Here is a 20,896-nt window from a genome sequence, read left to right as displayed (position 1 = left end):
CACTGTGCACTTGTCTGCCTGCTCTAATTCAGCGTGATCCCATCCATCGTGCATGTGGGGTTCCATCAGCCCTTACAATCCAGCAGCAGCACCCATATAGCACCAGGCTCACAGCTCACTTTCCTTTTGGTGCAAGCCCAGAGCCCTGCGCGCTGCCTCCTGCCTGAAGGAACGCAATCACAAGTTGCAAAACCTGAGGCAATGCACCCGTTGCATGAGGCTCCCAGAGGTGATCCTGACTCTCAGCATCCTGACAAGGGACAGCAATGCAATGTCCATGGAGTGCAGCTGTCCTGCAGCCCAGCTCAGGATGCACCAGGCACCGCTGGTGCTGCAGGAGTCGATGGGGAACGCTGCCAGCCCAACCCCAGAAGTTTCCAGATCCTCGTCCTGTTGCAGCTCTCCCCTGGGCTGAGCGCATCTCACGTGCAGGCTCCAGCTGCCTCAGCCTGTTCTTGTTGCAGCCTTTCCCAGTGCTTCTGCTGTTATGGCAATCAATATCCCTCTCTCTCTGTTTCTGGCCTGCCACGTGGCAGGATCTCTTTCTGTGAAGATTTGAGCGATGTGGATTGAGGAAGGGGTGGGTCACCTGCAGAAACTGCACTGCTTCAGTTGCAAGCTGAAATATTTTGAGGTTTGACACCACTTCAGCAGCTCCCCTGCAGGGAAAGCTGGGGCTGGTGGTGGCGGCAGGTCGGGTGGGCTATTTTTAGAAATCCTGTTTAATTGTCTGACATTATTTTTGCAATGCTCATTGCTGGATGGTTAGTTAGCTAATGTCAAAGTTTATTGCCATAAGCCAGGTCTTACTGCATGCTTAAATAATAGATTCATTATAGGGCCTTGGATCTCTCGCTTCATCCCTTGATCGGGAGGGAGATGAATGATGTGGGAGCACTCAGGGTCCGTGTGTGATGTTTCTTTGCTGTTAAAATTCCGTTCTCACAAGTCAGCATTCTGCATCGCTCCCCATTATCGCGTGCGTTGGGGTCAGATAGCATCTGCCCTGCAGGGCTGTGCTGGAGGCTGCCACTGCCGTGCGCTGCTGCAGCCTTGTCCATTGCTGGGCTCTCTTTGTGCTCTCATACTTTGTCTGCATTGTGTAAAGAAAGCATTCTCTGCTGTAGAGGGTTTTTTAACTAAATGCTTTTTATTCACACTAGCAGTGAAAAGCTGCTGCTTCTCTCTGTTGCCCTGCCCCGTATCTGGTGGAGTAACAAGCCCTGTTCTGACCCCTGGATTTGGGCAGCAGGTGCCATCCCCACACATATTGTGTGAGTTCTGCAGCCGCACAGGCTGGAGCAAAGCTCACAGTATTCATCTCCATTGAGAAACATGGTCCCTCAAAGCAAAGCCCTGAGTGTTGGTTGAAGTGAGACTGCTTCCTACAGCAACCTGCTGCAGAGGGCGGGAGCTGCAGACCAGGGCTTCTTGCTGCATCCCAACTCTTGCATTTGGCTTTGTTTAGGGTCTTGAGTATTTTGGAGCATGCTGGCTTGAGTGAATAGTTTTAATTAGTTACATTCTTAGGCTGTGGTTTGCTGTGCTGACTCACTTCCAGCTCTCTGATAACTCAAACACATGACTTCATATCAAGGCAGAAGAACAGAAAATAAACTGAGGGAAGATGGCATTGCACAGCCATGGTGCAGTTTGTTCCTCTAGTGAGTGGGTCCACTTTCGGGGGAGTGTTTTTGGGGAAGCTGAGACCAGGCTCTGCTTGAAGCAGTGTGGAGGGGACTCATGGACAGCAGCTTCTGCTCCGAGATGAGCACAGCGGTGCAGGAGAGGGCTCCAGCAGCCCTCCAGCACAGACTTGCACTGTCCCTTTGCTCTTCTCATGGGATAGCAGCGAGTGCAGTGTGTGCCTGGGTGCAATCTGTAGTATCGCTTCCCCAAGTTATTTTTGTAGCCTGAAGGTTCTCACAAACCATTGTGAACATGAGCAGTGCTTGGGGGTGGCAGTGTGTCCCGCTTGTCCTGGTACCGAGGGGCTGTGCCACATGGAGTCAAATCACCACAGGCACTCTGCTCCTGGAAGTCCTGCTGTGAGATGGAGCAGCTGGCATACGCTCAGTCTTTGTCCATCTGTGGGTGTTGTTCCTGGCTTTTCCTTTGCCAAGAAGCCAGGATTTCTCCCTTGGCCCTCAGTGCCATGCCACAGCACACGGTTCCTGTCTGGAGCTGTGCTCTGCTCTTTGGTTTGAAGGCTGCTGACAGGGATGCTGCTGGTACCCAGCGTGCACTTCTGTGCTTTGCTCCGCTTCTGCTTGATCTATCCTCCCTTGGACATGAGAGCAACAAATCTGCCCCCAGTCCCAGCAGAGGACACTGCTCAGACACTGCCATGCTCCATGCACAGCCTTGATTCCCCCATCCTGTTGCTGGTGGTGCTGAGCAGTTGCAGAAGGTACAGCCCTGCGGCACTCAGGAGCTGCAGTCCCATCACAGCTGAGCTCTGCTGGTCTTTGCTGCTTTCCCTTCCTTCACCTGTGCCTGTTCCCCTCAACTGCTAAGGTCTGCAGTTCTCCCCTGGGGCTGTGCCCTCCCCGTGATGCTCTGGTGCAGCCCCAGGCACTGGGTGTGAAGCAGCTCTGCACCAGGCGTGAAGTTGGTTTTGTGGAGCTTCGGTGCATGAGCAGAGCAGTGGCTCCTGGGGGACCCCATTAGGGCAGTCAGGTCACCGCGCTGCCGTGGAGAGGAAGTTTTGGTGCAGCCCACAGCAGCATGGCAGCTTTCCCTCCTGCTTGCTCTTTCGAGTATTTTTTTTTCTTTCTTTTTTTCTTGCTTAAAGTCATCCTCACTGCAGACTCACTGCTGGAGACAGGCAGTAAAACATGCAAGAGGTTTCTTGTAGGTATTGGTGGTGCGTGGGTGGTTTCCTCCAGGCTGGGGCTGCACAGAGCCTCTCCCTGCAGTCTGGCAGTAGCCTACAAGACCCTTCATTTCCCCACAGTAATGCTCTGAGGCTGCCATGTAGCCTCTGCGTGGTGGCGTGCAAGAGAAGACGTGCTTGTGCTCAGTGGTCACCTTGAGTTGGTGCAATGCCACGAGGACATGGAGTGGGTGCACAGTGCTGCTGCGGGATGGGTGCTTCTGTCGGGGATGTCAGCACATGGTTATCTATGTGGCCCTCTCTTGGAGCCCTGCCCTGGTTCTCAGCCACCCCGAAGCATAGGGCAATGTGGGCATGCCCTGCCTGCACCTCTCCTTGCTGTGTCCTGTGAGTGATGGAGATGGGCAGAAATCCACGTGCCAAATACCTCTGTGTCTGAGAGCCCTCTGCAAATGCTGCTGTTGCTACGGGAACGGGCTTTCTTGTGTTTGAATGCGGATTTAATTCTTTCTTCTCCCTGCTCCCCACCGGTTAAGACACTCAGATGGGTTTAAGTTGTGCATATAATGGTCTTTCCGATTGTGCAGGGAGCTCAAGAATATCTTTCACTAATGAAAGAGCTGCCTGAACTCTCGAGGGTTGAATGAGAATTCTTCCTCAACACCTCCTATCAACAGCTGAGTTTACCAGCCCTGTGCCTCAGGGCTGCTCTCAATGCCACCTGCATAGATAATTGAGACCTTTCGGGTTGCCATAGAGAATGCTTTGGCTTCCAATCTTACATCAATCGGTATTTGGGATGGTTTTCTTTAGAACCACCAGAGGTGGGAGTGCTGTCTTTGTAGCATGCAGGTGACAAGTACAGAATCACAGAACCATTAAGGTTGGAAAAGACCTCTGAGACCCTGGAGTCCCATCCCACTGTGCCCATTGACTGCATCCCTTGGTGCCACATCTCCACAGCTCCGCAACACCTCCAGGGATGGTGGCACCATCACCTCTGGATGCGGCAGTGCCAGTGCCCAACTGCTCTTTCAGAGAGGAAATTGTTTCCAATACCCAAGCTGAGGTGGGGCACTCTTTGAGCGCTGCACCCTATGGAGCCATGTAATGCATCACCGCTCTGCAGGCTCTCGTGGCAGCACCCAGCCCCAATGGGTGCAGGAGATGGAAAAGCTCTGGGCTGTCATTGGGGCAGTGCCTCTGTTCTGCGTGGCAGGACAGCACTGGGAACAAGATGAAATGATTCATTGCTAGACCTAAGGTTGGGTGGAAGTAAAGATGATGATCACAGTGCTGGCTGTTCCTTTACATTAGGGGTTTTAACATGCGTTGTCCAGAATGTTCCTTGCTCCCAAGAGGGAGTGTCAGCAGCCTGTGCAAGGAGCAGTGGGATCCTATGTAGGCCAAATTCTGCTCAGATAATGGAGCAAGCTGCTTCACAGGAATTGTTCCTCAGATACATCAGCCAAACTGAAAATAATTTGGCTGCTTCTTGAACTTGGCACACTTGAGCGGCTATTACAACTTCAGAGGAATAACACTGAAAGAGGGATTCATCTTTAGTTCTGAGAACTCACAGTGCTTTGCTCCTGGGAGCTGGCTCCTGCTTTCTGACTCCATGGCAGTGGTGTGGCTGTGCAATGCCTAGGCACAGCTGGAGCCCTGTGGCCCCATCCCCTTGGTGGCAGCCACCAACCTGGAGATGCTGCAGGAGAAACGATCGCATCAGCCAGAGGGATATCCTGGGTTCAGCCTTTGCCATCCAGAACAATGCTGTAATGAAATAGAATTCTAACCTAATTATTATGGATGTTGCGGAGGTTGGTGGGGATGATGTTGGGCTGCTGCTGAGCAGCACTGCTTAGCGGTGACAGAAGAGGAAGATCGTGGAGGTGCTGAGAGGAGTGGTGATGTAGCAGAAGAATGTGCAATGAGAAACGGCCTCTGCCATCTACGTACACTCTGCTTGAGAACTGCGTTTGCAGTGAATTAAAATCCTGGCAGAGTGTGGAACAGACAAATTTTTTTGGGAAACACCTTTTGGTGGGTGTGTGTTTCATGCTCTGGAGTCTGAAGGGCAGAGAAGTGCTTCCCTGGGGGTGGCTGGCAAATGAATCTGCTGTCCTAGGCTGAACCTGTTTCCTTTTCTGTAGCTTCAGCCTGCGTTGGTTCCAAGATAAATAGCCTGTGTGTTTTGCAGCGTGTTGCTGAGGGGCCGTGCTGCTTCTGGCTTGGAAAGCTGTGTGCAGGGTCCCTTGTGAACCAGGCAGGATGTGCAGCCTGGGCTGAGCCTGGCATCACCAGCAGCAGTCTGAGTGTTGGGATTGAGCAGGTTCTGGGAGCCTGGCAGCAAAGAGCAGCTCTTCAGCTGAGCCTGTGCAATATGCTGCTACTGTTTATGCAAAATAACAAATCCTTCCAAATATTTATTACTGCATCAGGCGTGGAAAGCCGCCCCCAGGCAGCTGCCGATCTCTGAGGCTGAGCCCAAGACCCATCAGCGGGGCAGAGCCAGCACTGTGGTGCTGTGGGGTGCTGGGACTACAGCCTGACCCCACAGCAAGCGGCTGTGGGTTGATGAGATGTGGGATCATCACTGCTTGGTGTTGGTAGGGTTGGAAGGCAGCACGAGGGGAGGGCTCAGAAACACAGTCTGGTTGGAAGGACTCAGAGCCGTCCCAGCACACACAGCTAGGTGTCTGCAGCAGTATTTGGGGCCCCACCTGGCTGCTGCAGGTACCTGGGTGCTCCTCGTCCTCAAGCACCCACGTTTCTGTACAACCCTTTGCTCCCAGAAGCATTGTTTCTCACACAGGGACACCCAGGAGGCTGCTGCATGAGACAGCATTGGGGAAGTTTGTGGCTTTCCTGCAGTGTGGGTGCAGGGGTGCATGGCAGGGTGCCCTGCACAGCTCAGATGGTGTTGCAGGGGTGGCACAGCTGAGAGTGGAGTGGAAGGGACACACTGCAGGAGTACCATCAAAGCCAAGCTGCACTTATCATTGATAGGCCTTATCTCATTTATATGGAGTGCTTTGTAGCAGCCAAAAGAAATTTTAGGCAAGCTTAAATATTTTTATGATTCCCTTTGGGTTCGTATGTATGGTTTTCTCTCCTTCATTGTTTTACTTTAATAAAACCAATGGCTGTAAAGCTGCCTTTTGGCTGGCTGGGAAGGGCTGTGTTCATTGTGCTGAGAGTGGTGCAGGGATGGTGCTGAGCACAGCAGTGAACAGCCACGTGGAGCTGCACCTCTTGGTGTGGGGATGCCCCTGGTAGCAGCAGGATTGGATGGAGGGTGGAGGGGCCCGTGCTCTGTGCATGGGTGGAACTGCTTATCCAAATCCCATTAAAAATGCAAATGGTTTCTTTCACCGGGACAGAGCCGCATTAAAAAGTAGGCCATATTGTAAACATTAATGTAGTCCTATTGGCCGGTGGGGACGTGGAAGGGGAAAGTGAGCCAGGAAGGCTCTTTGCAGAGCTCCATGTAAATAAAAGGACTCTTCTCTCTTCTCCCATCCAAAATCTGGCAGCCCATATAACCCTCTAATTGAGCACAGTGCCATGTAATCGTGTAGGACTGCTGCCCAAGAAAAGCAGCTCCAATCCATCACTTGATGAAGTTTTATTTGCAAGGTAGGTTCTGAACAACCCAACCATTGAGAGCTACAACAAAAACACAAGCAAAACAAAAACCCCCTCTGGTCTGATTTCCCTCCCCCATGGCAGCGTGCTGTGGGTGCTTCCCTTAATGTGATACCGCAGTGTCTGATTGCTGCTGGCTCTGCACCGTTGTGCTGCAGCCACTGCGCCTCATGGGGTTCGGACCTGGTGCCGAATCCCAGTGCTTCCTGCAGCATCCATAGAGCCCCGTGCTGTGCGGCTCTGGCTGGAGGGAGAGCAGCGAGCAGATGTGGCAAACCTTCATGCTGGAAATGGTGTTTTAGTAGTTTATTTGTATAACATCAAAAGGAGTGCCAAGTGCACGAGAGATCCTGCCAGCTGCAACCCTTTGAGTGTCTTAAAGGCAGTCGTGTTGCTGTGTAATAACATATAGCGCTCCGAACTGTCATGAGATAATGGCCTGTTTTCAAGGGAAGAAAACCAACAAAAAACTGTAATCTGCATCCCTTCCTGCATCCATGTCACTGGGGTGTGTGGGGATGCTGTGCAGGAGCGCCTGTGTCTGGAGGGTTGGAGCTGAGGGATCTCGCTGCTGTGAGCCTCCTCCTGCTGAGGGACCTGTGACCCCCTGACATTGCCCCATGAAGGTTGGGTATCCCTGTGCTGGGCTCTGCTATTCCCCTGCCTGGGCTGCCTGTGCCCCCCAGTACTGCGTGTGCTCCCTTGTGATGTGGCTGTATTTGATAAATAACTTCCCTTCCCTTCCCTTCCCCTCCCCCTCCCCTTGATTGGAAAATTTCCAAATTGTTAGGCTTGGGGTTTTTTTGCCTGCCCCCCCCCCCCCCTCCCCAGCTTTTCTCTCACCTCCTGGTGGGAGGAAGGGATCCATGTCACAGCACCCTGCAGACTTTCCAAGGAAATCAGCTGTCCACGTACAGAAAGTGTGGGAGTTCCTGCATTTAGCTATGCGAAATGGGGCTCAATCGGGCAATGGTGGCAGTTGTTCTCCTGGTTGGGGGGCGGCTTTGAGCCATGGAGTGGGGCTTTGGTAAGCTGAAAGCTGAGGGTAGAACTGTTCCCTGTGCCTGGGGGTGCCCAGGGCTCATTGTGGTGCCTGGTGCTTTTGCTCAGCAGAGCTGTGGTCCTTTTTGTTTGCATCTTGCTGGCTCTCTGCTTTAACATATTATTTTTCCCCGTTCTAAATGGACTTTTTCAAGCCTATTGCTGGCTGCTGAGCCCCATGCAGTTGCTTCAAGCCTGCTCCCTGCTCACCTGGGGTGTTCGTGGGGTAAGGGGGTGCTGAGAGGGAGCTGCAGCCACGGAACTTTGGGCCCCACAGTCCCCAGTGGGACCTCCTGGTGTTATCGAGGCTGCAGAGTTAGAGACCAAAGGAAACACCTGCTGTGTCTCAGAGCTGCTGGAGATGAACCTCTGCTCTTTGCTGGAGCATGGCAGGAGGAAGTGGTTGAAATAACAAGATAACGTCCAGCGCTCTGCTCACCTCGGCTGGGGAGAGAGGAAGGGAGGGAGCAGCAGGGCTGTGGGTTCTGGGCAGCATCACCATGCCCTGGGCTGGCAGGAGTAGGAAGGAGCTTCATCTCCAATCCTGTGCTGTTCCACGGGATTGGGAGCTCTGCAGCATGGTGTGGGCTGGTTTTGGGGCAGGGGAAGGTGGGAGAGCTGGAGGACATACTTAGTTTGGTGCAGCAGCCCCCTGCCATCCTTCTCACCTCCGGGCACTGCAGGTGTGTGCAGAGTGGCACACTGCTGCCTGCGTGAGCTGTGCAGCCTGCAGGAGGCAGGGGCAGAGATCTGCTGGGAGGGATCGTGGGAGCACCTTGCATGCTCCTGATAGCCGCGTGCAGGGGAGCTCTGTTTGTGTCAGGAGATGTTTGTGTCTGCACCTCGTGGTGCTGTCGGGGCAGACGAGGGCTGTGTTCCTGCTGGGTTCCACACTGGGTTATGTGTGGAAGTGCAGTGTGCTGGGTCGGGGAGCTCTGCAGGAAGGAGTGCTGCAGGAAGGGCTGTGGCACAATCGCACAACACGATTGCGGCATTTCACAGAGCCTCCATAGGAAGCTTTGCGTTAAGGGGACCCCGGCTGGCTGCTGCTCTCAGCAGTACTTAAACTGATCCGCTGTCTTTCCTGGGGGTACAAGAAACCCTTCAAACATTTCTTTGTATGGAGAAAAGAGAACCTTGCAAGACGCAGCATGCTTGGCGTAAGCCACAGGCAGCAGCAGAGAAGTCATCCTTCTTTATATTGGCCAAGAAAATATTTTGCTGTTGTATTCATGATGGTTGTTTCTGCACTTCCTGAAAAGCAAAAGGACCGTGCAGCACCTATGGCACTGCTGAGTGAGTCCCAGGGCAGCCCTGGTGCTTCACTGCATTGTTCTTAAAGAGCTCCTGGGAACATCCCAGGCCCTGAGAGGAGCAGCATCCAGAGGCACAGCCCCACAGCCAGGGGATGCTGGGGGAGATTGGCCTGGCAGCTGGGACTGGGCTGTGCCCTGGGCTGAGTAGGTGAAGCAGGAGCTCGCTCATGTGGGAGTACTGTTATGTGATGTGAAATGAGGTCCATGCGTGTGCTGTGGGAGCACGTGGGACCCAAGTGCTGAATGGCGTGTGTTGTTATCGGGGAAAATACGTTGAAGTGAGGTGAGAAATAATACACACCTGTGCTGTTCAGTTGTTTAAGGTAAATTTACCCCTGTTTTCCTGCATTTGGAGCAGTCTGAGTAATTTAAAGCTTGGTGATTGGTTTTCCATTGTTTTTATTAGAAACGTAGGGGACTGAGAAGATGCTCACAGACAGCGCTGTCTCATTAGCAGTATGTAAATGCAATATGTAAATGTCTCCCGAACTTCACTGCACAGCAGCTCTGTGTTTGGGGTCTGGTCTTGGTTGAAGACCCCTTTACACTTTTAGAGCCAATTTCAGACCCCAGTCCATAACCCTCCTGGCTGAGAGGTACCGGAGAATGACCCCAGTGTTCATGGAAGTCAGCATAAAATAAAGCAGCATTTCTGGCCAAGGGAGCTTGGGAAATGCCTCATTTGTGTATGAGCTCTGTACCCTAAATAGAATATCTGAAGGAAATGACTTCTTTATCATGCAGCATGTGCTCAGCATAAATTCTTCTTGCTTTGGTGTTCAGAAGCAAAAAGCTGCTCAGTGTCTCAATCTCCGGTGCCATAAAAGATGAATTTTAGGATCAGAGCTGTGAAGCCTGCTGGCCAGTGTCCATGGGCATGAGAAAGCTCTCTGCTTGGGCAGGCTTCAGTGGTGCTCCCAGTTCAGGAAGATACCGCAGTGCGTTTGGGACAGGCTCACATGGCACCAACTCGTTTAGGCAGATACACCCACCAGCCCCAGTGCCTGAATGCAGATGGGTCCAGGAGCAGCCGCTGCCTCTGCACCTCCCTGCATGCCCACAGTGACAGCAGTGCTATTTGAGCACTGCTGCTTAATGACCCCGCTTTCTGGCATTGGATGCCAGACAATGCTCAGAACATCTCAAATTTAAGAGAGGGATAAGAGGAAGAAAAAAGGCAAGTGAAGTGTTCCTCTCTGTTTTGGAGATAAGTGACAAAATTCAACTTAAACTGAGTTATATTATTATTAGCACTTTGGGGACTGGGTTTTTATCTTCCTTGAGCAGGATTAATGTGCTCTTACAGCAAGAAACAAGGCTTCAAAGCCAGCCTGCAGCTATCTCCCAGGGCTGTGTGTGCAGTGACAGGGATGCACCAGGACCACCCTCTCCTCAGTGCCCACTCCCACCCTGCAGGGACACCTTGCCATATTTCTGCCTCCTCCCCAGAGTCTGACCCGGCGTTTCAATTACAATATCAAATTACCAGGTCACCGCCGTTAAAGTAGGCTGCCAAGTTTTTAATGATCTGCTCTCTCTTGTCATGTGCTGGGTTGTGTTTTTTTTCTTTTTTTTTCCAAGCCTCTTTTCCATCTCTGTGCTTCTAATTGAGCCCATCTGTAACCCAACACAAGGCAGCACCGAGCAGCACCACGAGGCTGTGTAATTGTGCCCCAGGTCGGGCTTTGCAGCTGGCTCAGCACTGATCCTCTGGGGTTGCTGCAGCTCCTAGCACCTCCGGACCAAACCCAGAACTCATTTCTAAGATGGTTTAATCTGGTCCCCTGGGAACATGATTGATCACACAGCTGCCATCCAGCGGGACTGCACCAGGCTGAGAGCTGGGTAGGGAGAGGAACCTGATGAGGTTCACCAAGGGCAAGTGTAGCATCCTACATCTGGGGAGGAATAGCCACATGCATTAGTACAGGCTAGAGGCTGAGCTGCTGGAAGAGTTCTGTGGAGAAGAATTTGGCTGTTTTGGTGGCCAAGAAGGACTAAGGGTGGCCTGGTTGATCAATGGTTGATCACAGGGTGATCATTAGCCAGCAGGGTGCCCTGGTGGCCAAGAAGGCCAGTGGGACCCTGGGCTGCATTGCACAGTGAGGCCAGCAGGTGAGGGAGGTGATCTTCCCCTCTGCTCTGCCCTGGGGAGGCCACACCTGAGCACTGCACCCAGTGCTGGGCTCCTCAGGTGCTGACAGACAGGAAACTGCTGGAGAGAGCCCAGCATAGGGCTGCAAACCACCTGGATGCATTCCTGTACAACCTGCTGCAGGGAACCTGCTTTGGGGGTTGGATTGAGGGAGTTCCAGGGGTCCCTTCCAAGCCCAAAGTGTCCCCATCCCCTTGTCCTTGGGCATGGCTCTGAGCACCAGCATTGTCTGCTCCTTGCAGCCCTGTCCCCACAGGCTGAGGCAGCGCGCTGCAGTAATGGAGGCTCTTGGCTTGTGCTTTGAGAAACAGGTTAGGGGGATGTTAACGCTGAAAGAAACAAATTCCAGCTTGAAAAATTACCTGTTAGTGTTGTGGCACTGTGCCACCTGACTATAATTAAAGAGCAGAGCCGAGTCTGTTTCCCTCCTGTTCATTCAGGGCATCTGTCAGGGCCCACGCGTGGGCAGTTGCGCTGCGGGCTCAGTTCCCCCTGCTCTGTGCGTGGGTCTCTGAAACAGCACTGGCACGGGGAGCGTGGGGGGAGCACACGGGGTGCAAGGAGAACACATGGGAGGCTTTGCCCTCATCGCTCCGAGCCCCTCAGTGGGTGCTGGGTGTGGGTCTCTATTCCGTGAGGAGCTTTTGGCCGCCCCTTGAGGTGCTGCGGTGAGGCTGCAGGGAGCAGTGTTGGTGCTTTTATGGCCTTAGAAGCTCAGGGAAGGCGCAGGAGCTCGTTCCCATGCCCCCGGTGCAGGAGCTGCCTGAGCCCCTGCCCGCAGTCAGTGCGAGGCTCCGGGTATTTACGTCTCATGCGGTGGGAGAACGGAGATTGCTCCCCAACCTGAGCTCTAATGCAGTCATCGGCCCCTTCCCCGCCCACACCTATCCTATTGCCGTGGATGATTGATGTTCCTCATCCCGCCTGGCTTCATTACGTTCATTGTCATGCAGAGTGTGTTGTCAATTCACGCCTGGTATTTCATATAAAAGCTGCAGACTTTTTTTCTTTTTTTTTTTTTTTAATGTTTTCTTCATACGTACTTAAATCCTTCTAATAGTGCATGGCTGGGCTCAAAATATTTAACTCCTCTAAATAAAAAAAAATGAATATTAAAAATGTCTGCTTTAGAAATGAGCAGCGAGTGGCCTTCCCCCTGTGCTTCAGCACAGCTGCTGGGGGCTGCCTGTGTGTGCAGGGCGCTGCGGGTGTGTGCTTGCTGCATCCTGGTGGCGAGCAGCTGCTCCTGGAAGCTGGAAGCACTGCTGCGCCCAGTGCAGCACCCACATAGTGACAGGCAGCAGTCGTCCTCGTTTGGGAGCTCAGCCACGTGGCGACCGAAGGATGAGGAGGAGCCCACAGTGTTTTTAAGAGCCTTCCAGAGGAGCCTGCGGCGAGCGGAGCAGCCTGGATTCTGCCCACACAACCTCTCAGGACCTGCGTGTGTTTTCCTCCCCACCCCCAGGATTCACCAACACGGGCACATTCCTGGCACAGTCCTCAGAGTGCTGCAGTGTGCAGAAGGGTTGGGGCTGGGGGGGCACCCTGTGCTGCCCTGCAGAGCCCTGTGCAGAGCTGGGGAGCTGCTCGCTTTGACGATGCCAGCAGCTGCGGCGCGTGCCAGGCGGGAGCAATGGAGGCTGAATTATTCAGCCTGAAAGTGAATCTCTGTTACAGCTCGGTATGTGAGAGATGTTGATGAAGTATTTAAATTCTGAGCTCTGTAATGTAAAATTCATGTCTCTGTGCCTCTGGAAGAAGCTGCCAGTTGAGCGAGTGGTGCCGCTGACCAGGCTGAGGGAGCTGGGACCTGGTGCTGGGGTCTTCCTGTAGCTCTGGGATCACAGCATCACAGATTTGTGGGGATGGGAAGGGTGTTCTAATGCACCTCCAGTCCAACCTCACAGCAGGTCCCCTGCAGCAGGTTGCACAGGAACACATCCAGGTGTTTGCAGCCCTTTGCTGGGCTTTCTCCAGCAGTTTCCTGTCTGTCAGAATCTGGGAAGCCCAGCACTGGATGCAGTGCTCCAGATGTGGCCTCCCCCGGGCAGAGCAGAGGGCAGGAACACCTCTCTCACCTGCTGGCCTCACTGTGCAATGCAGCCCAGGGTCCCATTGGCTTTCTTGGCCACCAGGGCACACTGCTGGCTGCATCACCCCGGGCACAGCCAGGTCTTGCAGCTGAAGCATGTGGTCCCTGCTCCTATGGCTGCTAGAGAGGACAACAAGCAGTGTTGGTTGGTTTCATAATGGCTGGGAGATTGTGTGGCTAAAAAAAAAGTATCACATTGCAGTGCCTGGTATTTCTGAAGGAAAACAGTTTTATCTTTTTGGCACTGAATGACAGCTTTCTCAGTGCTGATTTGAAAGGCTGGGCCTCTTCAAATCTGTAATGAAGGCTTCTTTGTATTGTTAGTGCAGAATTAACTGTGCTGATTAAGAGTTGCTTTCTTAGACTGAGAAACCCTTGTAGCTGCTCGGGCAATTGGAGACTTCTAGGGATGTAAAGCTGGTGAGGTCTCTCTGGAGAGAAGCTGGCAGTCTTGCTCTTTTCTTCCCCTTTCCTTAAGAAAAACAAAACAAAAACAAAACCTGTTTTTTAAGAAGCTGAAACCACACAGAAATGCCTTTTCCTGCTCCCTACCTCCTTTGCCTCTTGTCACCTTGGGTTGGTGACATCATCACCCCCTCCCCATGCCCTACTGGCCCCTCAGCATCCCAAAGCCCTGGTGTCTGCTGAGGGTGGTGCCTTCGGGCAGGCAGGCAGAAACCCAGCCAGGAAGGGCTGCCCTGCCAGGATGGATGCATACTGGTAGGAAGGTTAGGCTTGTAGGACAAGCAGAAAAGCAAAAAATGCAGCATGGATGTAGTAGCAAAGCAAAATGAGTTGAAAAATGAAGAGAATTGTTCAAAACATGAAATGATCAGATGCAGCAGCTGGGCAGCCCAGGGGCTCGGAGCAGGGGTGGCAGAGCTGTGATTTCCCTGTCCCCATCACAACGTGTGCCCTCCTGGCATCTCTCTGCAGCACAGAGCCCGGCAATCTCAGAGCTCGTCTGCTCTCTCTGCATCTCTGGGGCTGGCAAGGGAAAAACCGCTGAAGTCTGATGGGGAATTAAAGATTTTTGTTGTGTTGTAAGGACTCCAGAAAGCTTTTAACCAAAGCTGGGGATTAAATCCAAACAGCACAAATTTTTAGCTCAGCTTCTCCTTATGCGCTGTAAGTGATTAAAAGCTGTAAAGCGCTGTCAGAAATTTAGGACTTCCCTTCCTGGAAGCCTTCTTTCCCCTTATTTTACAATTACCATGCTTCACTGACTTTGTTTGATGTACCGAGCCATAGTTCTGAGTGCGGGAATGGAAAATGGTGGGCTGCTGCTGTACACTTGGGTGCGTGGTGAAGGCAAAGCCGGGCTAATGCATCTGACCTCACAGTTGGCCCAGCGTAGGTGGATAAGCACAAAGCGCCTTTAAAAATATTTTTTTGTGTGTGCTATTTTGTTCTCTCCGGCTCCGATAATCAGAACTGCAGCCCGTTCCCCGGATCTCTCATTATTTACAAAGTGGAGGCATTATCCAAATGAGAGCTTCCACCGGGTTGCAGGGGAGCAGCTACGCACTGAGATGCGCTCAAAATAATCTTTGAGTTTCATGCTATTAGAACCATCTGCCCAAGTGAGGATCTGTCAGCTCTCCGGGGAGGTCCTTACCTCCTCGCTGGGGCTGATTTGGAGATGAGTTTTGCTCGGTCCTTGTTCTGTCTCTCTCAACTCTCCATCTGTCTGCTTTATTTGACATTCTGCATCTGGTGCTGTCCTGGGTGCCTTCAGAACTTTGCTCTGCCTGGAGGAGGATGACAAGGGGACACGAGTTCTGGGAGAAGTGTTCTTGGCGGGGAGCATTGAGGTGACTTCCCTGAATTATTCATTTTGCGAAGGACTTGGGGAGAATTGATTAGCCCCTTCTTCAGAACAAGGAGTCCATACAATGAAATTAGAAACAAATGGAGATCAAATAAAGGCAGCGCTGCTTTATGTGGCATCCAGTTGCTAGGCAGGGTTCATTCTTGCAGGAAGCCGTTTGTCATGGTGTCTGGGTTTTGAGGAGGGCTGGATACCTTCCTGCCAGCTAACTGCATTTCGTGTGGGAGATGAGGCTAATCAGATCCCATGTGGCAGGCTCTCAGCCAGCAGTGTGCAGGCTCAGGGGTTGATGTATGGCATGCCCAATGTGCTAAGGGTCCCTGCGCTGCCTCGGTGGCCCCAGATGTTGCCAGCACTGCATTCCAAAAAGCCAGCCTGGAAAAATGGGCTGCCAAAGCAGCTTCTTGGAGATCATGTGCCATCTCTGAAGAAGGCATTCAAGGCCAGGTTGGATGGGGCCCTGGGCAGCCTGATCTAGTGATTGGCCACCCTGCCATTGGCGAGGGGGTTGGAACTGCATGATCTTTGAGGTCTCCTCCAAACTAAGCCATTCTGTGATAAAGGAGCTGAGGGTGAAAGCCTGGACTGTCTGGGAGGTACCAGACACCTCTAGCAACGGGAGCACTTGGCCAAATGAAAGCTGCTCTCTGTGGTGCTGGCAGGGTCCTGCCCTTTCTGGGCTTTCATGTTCCTGGGTTCCATGCATCTGGGCTGGCTCCCTTGGCAGCCTGAGCGCCAGGCTAAGGAGCTTAATACTGCAATAGAGGGCATCTCCTGGGCAGAAGCTGTTGGGCTGAGGAAGGATTTTATATTCTAAGAGCAAATCTTTCTGCATTGTTGTGTCTTTGGGCAAGCTGCCCAACTGTCTGCTGTTAGAAGCGCATCTGAATGGAGATAGAGCGTGTGAGGTGAGGGATGTTGCATATGGCGGGGGAATTCATTTGCATTTGTTTACATTTTGTAAACAGAAGAAAATACCCCACACGAGCAGGAAGATATGTGCACAGGGACGTGGAGCCAAGGAGCGCTGTGTTTACCATGACCAAATCTGGGGGACAGGTGTGATCCTGACCCGCTTGTTAGCAGGGTGCAATCAGCAGCTGCCAGGGCTGCGTGGGGCTGCAGCTGGGCAGTGCCTCATGCTGGCATCTTGCCTGCTGGCCCCGCTGGCACAGGTCCCTCCAAGCAGCATCCTTGGCATCGAGCAGCTCCTGCGGTCATGGCTGCATGTGCCAGAGCTCTGCTGCGATCTGCCCACTGCAGGTCTGGGGCTGCTCCTCCCTGCAGCTTCCCCACACATCGGTGTCACCGCACCTTCATGTAAAGCCACTGCACCTTAACACACTGCTGCCTGCTCCTAGGGCTGCTGCCGGGCTGTGGGAGTGTCCTCCCCTCTCCCTGCGCTTCGTGTAGTGCCAAGGGCTGTGCCCTCACGTTTTTGCTTCTGCTGGAGATCTCTTCATTAGTTTTCCCCTACTGACCCAAAAGAGAACTGAATCACAGAACCGTATAATGGTTTGAGTTGTAAGAGACCTCTAAAGGCCGTCTGGTCCCACTCCCTGCACTGAGCAGGGACACCCACAGCTCCATCAGTGCTCAGAGCCCCATCCAGCCTGACTGTGGCTGTGTGCAGGGATGGGCACCACCACCTCTCTGGGCACCCTGTGCCACTCCTCACCTCCCTTGGCATAAAGAACTTCTTCCTTCTATCCAGTCTAAATCTCCCCTCTTTTATTTTGAGGCCATTTCCCCTTGTCCCTCACACAGCCCCTGCTATACCAAGTATCACTGGTGTCTGGAGAGCTTCTACCTGCAGCTCATGGCAGCACTCCTGCACAGTGTGATCACTGTGTTCATCCCTCCTGCCATCACCAATGGCTCCTCTCTGCTGCAATATCTTACAGCATCATTGTGAAGTATGCAAGCCTATAACTGCTCCTAGCTGTGTGTTTTCTGTCTGTCCCTGTGTACTGCTGCCCACTCTGAGCCCGGAGGTCCCTCCTGTGGTGGAAATGAAGCCAGACACGTGCTGTGCTCTTGGGACATTTCTCAATGCATTTTTTCTGGCTTTCAGGTTCTGTGATCCATGTGTGAAACTGCTTTATAGTTTTCTCAGGGATTTCTGAGCAGTGATTCAGACAAAGAAGCCTCTAAGTAGCTTTGGGTTTTTTCTCCCCCTCAACCTTAACAACACCTTTAGTGTTTTCTGTCCTCCCACCTTTTAAAATAAGGCTCTTCTCAGAGATCTGAAAATATGCTATGCCACTGTGCTGGGGCAGCCCCATCCCTGTAGCTGCAGTGCTGCCACACAAGTCTCAAACCTGCGGAGCTGCAGCACGCTGCCTTGTGTGGGCTTTTATGTTCCTCACCTCCCCCGAGACAGTGATTTCTCCCCAGATGCCTGTAATGGAGATGGCACTGAAAAAGAACTTAGGGCCAGCGAGCAGCCATGCATTACACAGCAACAAATGGTAAAGGTTAATGTTTCATTTTTGTTGTGTATAAATGACTCAGGACGTTCGTAGCTCACCAATGGGATTTGATAACTTTATTATCGCGTAATAAGATTTACAAATGAACTGTCTAATTAGCAACCTGGGAAAGCTGCTGCTTGTGCTGTAGTTTCTAAAGTGATGAAGATGCGGTCCTAAAGCTCTGCAGCAATGGAGTGGAGCGTGCTGCCCTTCAGCATGGTGCACTGCATCGGCCATGGGAGAGCACCTGCCATCCCTGTGCCCCTGGCTAGGGTGCACACGTGGGGTCAGAATTAGAGCATAAGCTGCTATACCTGATTAATTCTTCGGGCTGTTTTTCTGCAGAGATTGAGTATTCCCCTAAGCGTGCATGAGATGTTTGCGTGGACCTTTTCGAGGCTTGCAGAGCTTCATTTGAAGTGCTGGATGCAAATCCCCCACCACTGCAGTGAGCCTCCTGCTTGCTTTGGAAGTGTAGGCGAGCGTTCCGCTTCATCATCATCAAATGGATTCTCCTTACAACCCATATTAATATTGATTGCCGGGGAGCCCACTGCTCCTGCTAAACACTCAGTGGCCACAGAGGTGGCCCACAGTGGCCACTGGGTGCCATTTACTTAATTGAACAGTAGTGTGGAATGCTTTGCGGACACCGCGATCGTTTTTCCACTTGGATTGATAATACCATGTGTCTGCTGTTCATTGGGTCCCTGCTCAAAGGGCAGGAGGTGTTAAGTGGGCACATATATTTAATGCCTTCTTTAATAATTAAACTCTCCGATAAAACCTTAAAAGAATATGGTTGTAATAAAAACCTGGCATGCTTTTGAGCTTCCCAGGCATTGGCTTTCTGGTTCCTTGCCACCAGAAATGGGCATTTCACCTGTGCTGAGGTCTCTCACAACCCCACAGTACTTCTGTGTGATTTGCAGCTGAGGTGAAGGACGCACAGACACAGCTGCTGCTCCCTCCTGCAGCCTCAGCTGCCCTGGTTTACCTTCCCCAGGCAGGAGCAGATAGCGCTGTCCCCAGTGTGCAAATCTTTGCAGGAGCTGGGAAGGATGGAGCACCTCAGGATTTGCTTTTCTCTCCTTTCCACTCTTCCATCATGTTTGCATCCAGCAGCTCATTGACATGGTGCAGGGGAATGCCATACAAGTGCAGCCCACTGAAAATCCACCCCTCCGGCTGAGCCCAAACCACTGCTGCCGCAGCACTGCTGCAGCACGGGCTCCATGGAGCTGCTGGGGGTTGTTGCAGGACAAATCTTTGCTAATACGGTTCTAATTTCTTCCTTCCTGCTTCCCAGATGCTTCTGTCTGTGTGTATTAATGACAGAAATGGTGAACAATGTTTTCAAGAAAATGTTTATTTGTTTGGCTCAGAGAAGCAGCTCCTCTAAGGAAGGAGTTGTTGGCAGCTGTTGTGCCTCCCAAACCTTCCGTTTGTTCTTTGCATAATGAAAAATGTGGAAGGGAAAATGCATTTGAAACTGGATGGAGCAGGGCACAATGAGTGGATTGTGAGCTTAATGGGAAACCTCACTTGCTTTTTCTTTGTTCCTTAAGGAAAGTCCCACGTGGGTGCAATGGAAGTAGGCTTCATTTCTGTGCATCTCCATCTGCTGCCCGTGCTCTGATGCTCAGAACCCTTTCTTCACATGCATCTCCTCTCTGCTGCTCTGGAGTGGGGACCGAGAAGCAGAAGGGGCACTGAGGTCTTTCCCAACCTTTAATTGTTTTGTGCTGAGTGGGTCAGTGCTGCTGACAGGGCTCCCTGCTGCAGGGGGTGCTGTCGGGGAGGTGGCACACGAGGACGAATTTCCTGCACTGCTCCAGAACTCCGACTTTGTGATCTATGTGCGTGCGAGGAGGGAGGAGTGCATGTCTTCTGGTCTGGCAAATGGAGGCTGGGGAGCTGCTAAAGAAAAGCAGAGCTGTGGGAGGAATGTTGCCCACCTGTTCCCTTTGGTATAACGTTCTGTTTTTGGACACGCACACTCTGCAGCGCTGCCTCTCATACATAGGTGACCTCAGCAAGCCCCAAGTGAGCGCAGGGCACCCAGCCCCTCTCTGACATTCATTTCATGTCTTCCTTCTGCTTACTTTTCTGCTTTTAGTGCCTGATAGACATCGATAAGGAAATCCCCGTGGCAGAACGTTAAATTTTAGCGAATCCTGCTCAGTGTCTGAGGTGCTGCTCCCCGCAGATCAGATACAATCACGTTTCATGGCTCTGGGTGTGCACGGCTGAGGTCCCATTACGCAGCTCTGACGCTGTCCCTCTTCTCTCTACAGTTTGCTGCTTCGTGGTGCACAAGCGGTGCCATGAGTTCGTCACCTTCTCCTGCCCCGGCGCAGACAAGGGCCCAGCTTCCGATGTAAGTATCTGCTGCCCTGATGTTATCTTGGTGTCACCGCCCTGCCTGGGCCAGCTCCCACACTGTACTGCAAACAGTTCCCCAGGGCCAACCTGGGGCCCCTCAGGAAGAGCAGGTATTGTTCTTCCAAGGGTCTGCTTCGTGTCATCCTGCAGGATTAACGAACCCAGTGTGTGTGCACGTTGGAGGAGCATTCCCTGCCCCCAGATTCCACCTGAATGGAATGGAATGGAATACTGCTCTTTGTTTTCGGGGACCTGTAAGAAAGAAAGGGACAAGTTCGGCAGGGGCTGTTGTGATAGGACAAGGGGAAATGGTTTCAAACTAAATGAGGGGAGATTTAGACTGTGTATAAGAAAGAAGTTCTTTATGCTAAGGGCAGTGAGCCAATGGCACAGAGTGCCCGGAGAGGTAGCAGTGCCCCATCTCTGCACACACCCACGGTCAGGCTGGATGGGGCTCTGAGCACTGATGGAGCTGTGGGTGTCCCTGCTCAGTGCAGGGAGTGGGACCAGACAGCCTTTAGAGGTCTCTTACAACTCAAACTGTTCTGTAGTGCTGTGGTTTTCAGAAGGACGCAGCTCCTGGTGCACCCCAGTGCTTTCAGCAGACCAGGACTCACTTGAGCTGCTCTGTGTAGCTCTGCCAGCGCATTCCTGCTCTATCTGACAGCTTTTGTGTTTTACTGTGGAAACTGGCTGATCTGGGGAACTGCAAGGAGAAAGAGAGCAAATTGGGGAAACTATGGTGCACCAGAACTCTCACCTTTATAAATAGAAGCAGTGGGTGCAGGAAGTGCAGTACACAGCGGAAGGTGGGGGCTGCACAAGTGCTGTTGGTCACTCTGCCCAGAGCAGGGCTGGTGCTGGGATTTGGGGATGTGGGTTTGGGTTGTGCTGCTCACAAGTGTGGGGAAGGGCAGAGCTCTGGGACTCTGTGCTGGTGGGTGGGCTGCAGGGGCATGGAGCTGCTTTGCTTTTGCAGCCAGCCCAGCACCCAGTGGAGCATTAAACCTCTGTGTGTAGCAAGGTGTTCCTCACACCTCTCCTGGAGGATGGCAGCTCGCAGGAATGCATGGCTGTCATTCACAGTTTGATAAGCCCACTTATATCTCCACTTC

The 20,896-nt window shown here is 52.4% G+C and overlaps 1 protein-coding gene across 2 annotated transcripts in view; it reads left to right on the top strand.

Annotated features, from left to right (window-relative positions):
- PRKCB (protein kinase C beta) overlaps positions 1-20,896 on the top strand; it is a 78,209-nt gene that overhangs the window by 12,338 nt on the left and 44,975 nt on the right. For both annotated transcript variants that reach the window (XM_031606482.2, XM_031606481.2), the window contains exon 3: positions 19,694-19,776. In XM_031606482.2, coding sequence (XP_031462342.1) covers positions 19,694-19,776 — 83 coding nt within the window. The remainder of the gene's footprint in view (positions 1-19,693; positions 19,777-20,896) is intronic.

Source organism: Phasianus colchicus, chromosome 16 (genome assembly GCF_987193195.1).
Source record: "Phasianus colchicus chromosome 16, bPhaCol1.hap1.1, whole genome shotgun sequence".
NCBI classification, from domain to species: Eukaryota; Metazoa; Chordata; class Aves; order Galliformes; family Phasianidae; genus Phasianus; species Phasianus colchicus.
This window is presented reverse-complemented; position numbering and strand designations above follow the sequence as displayed.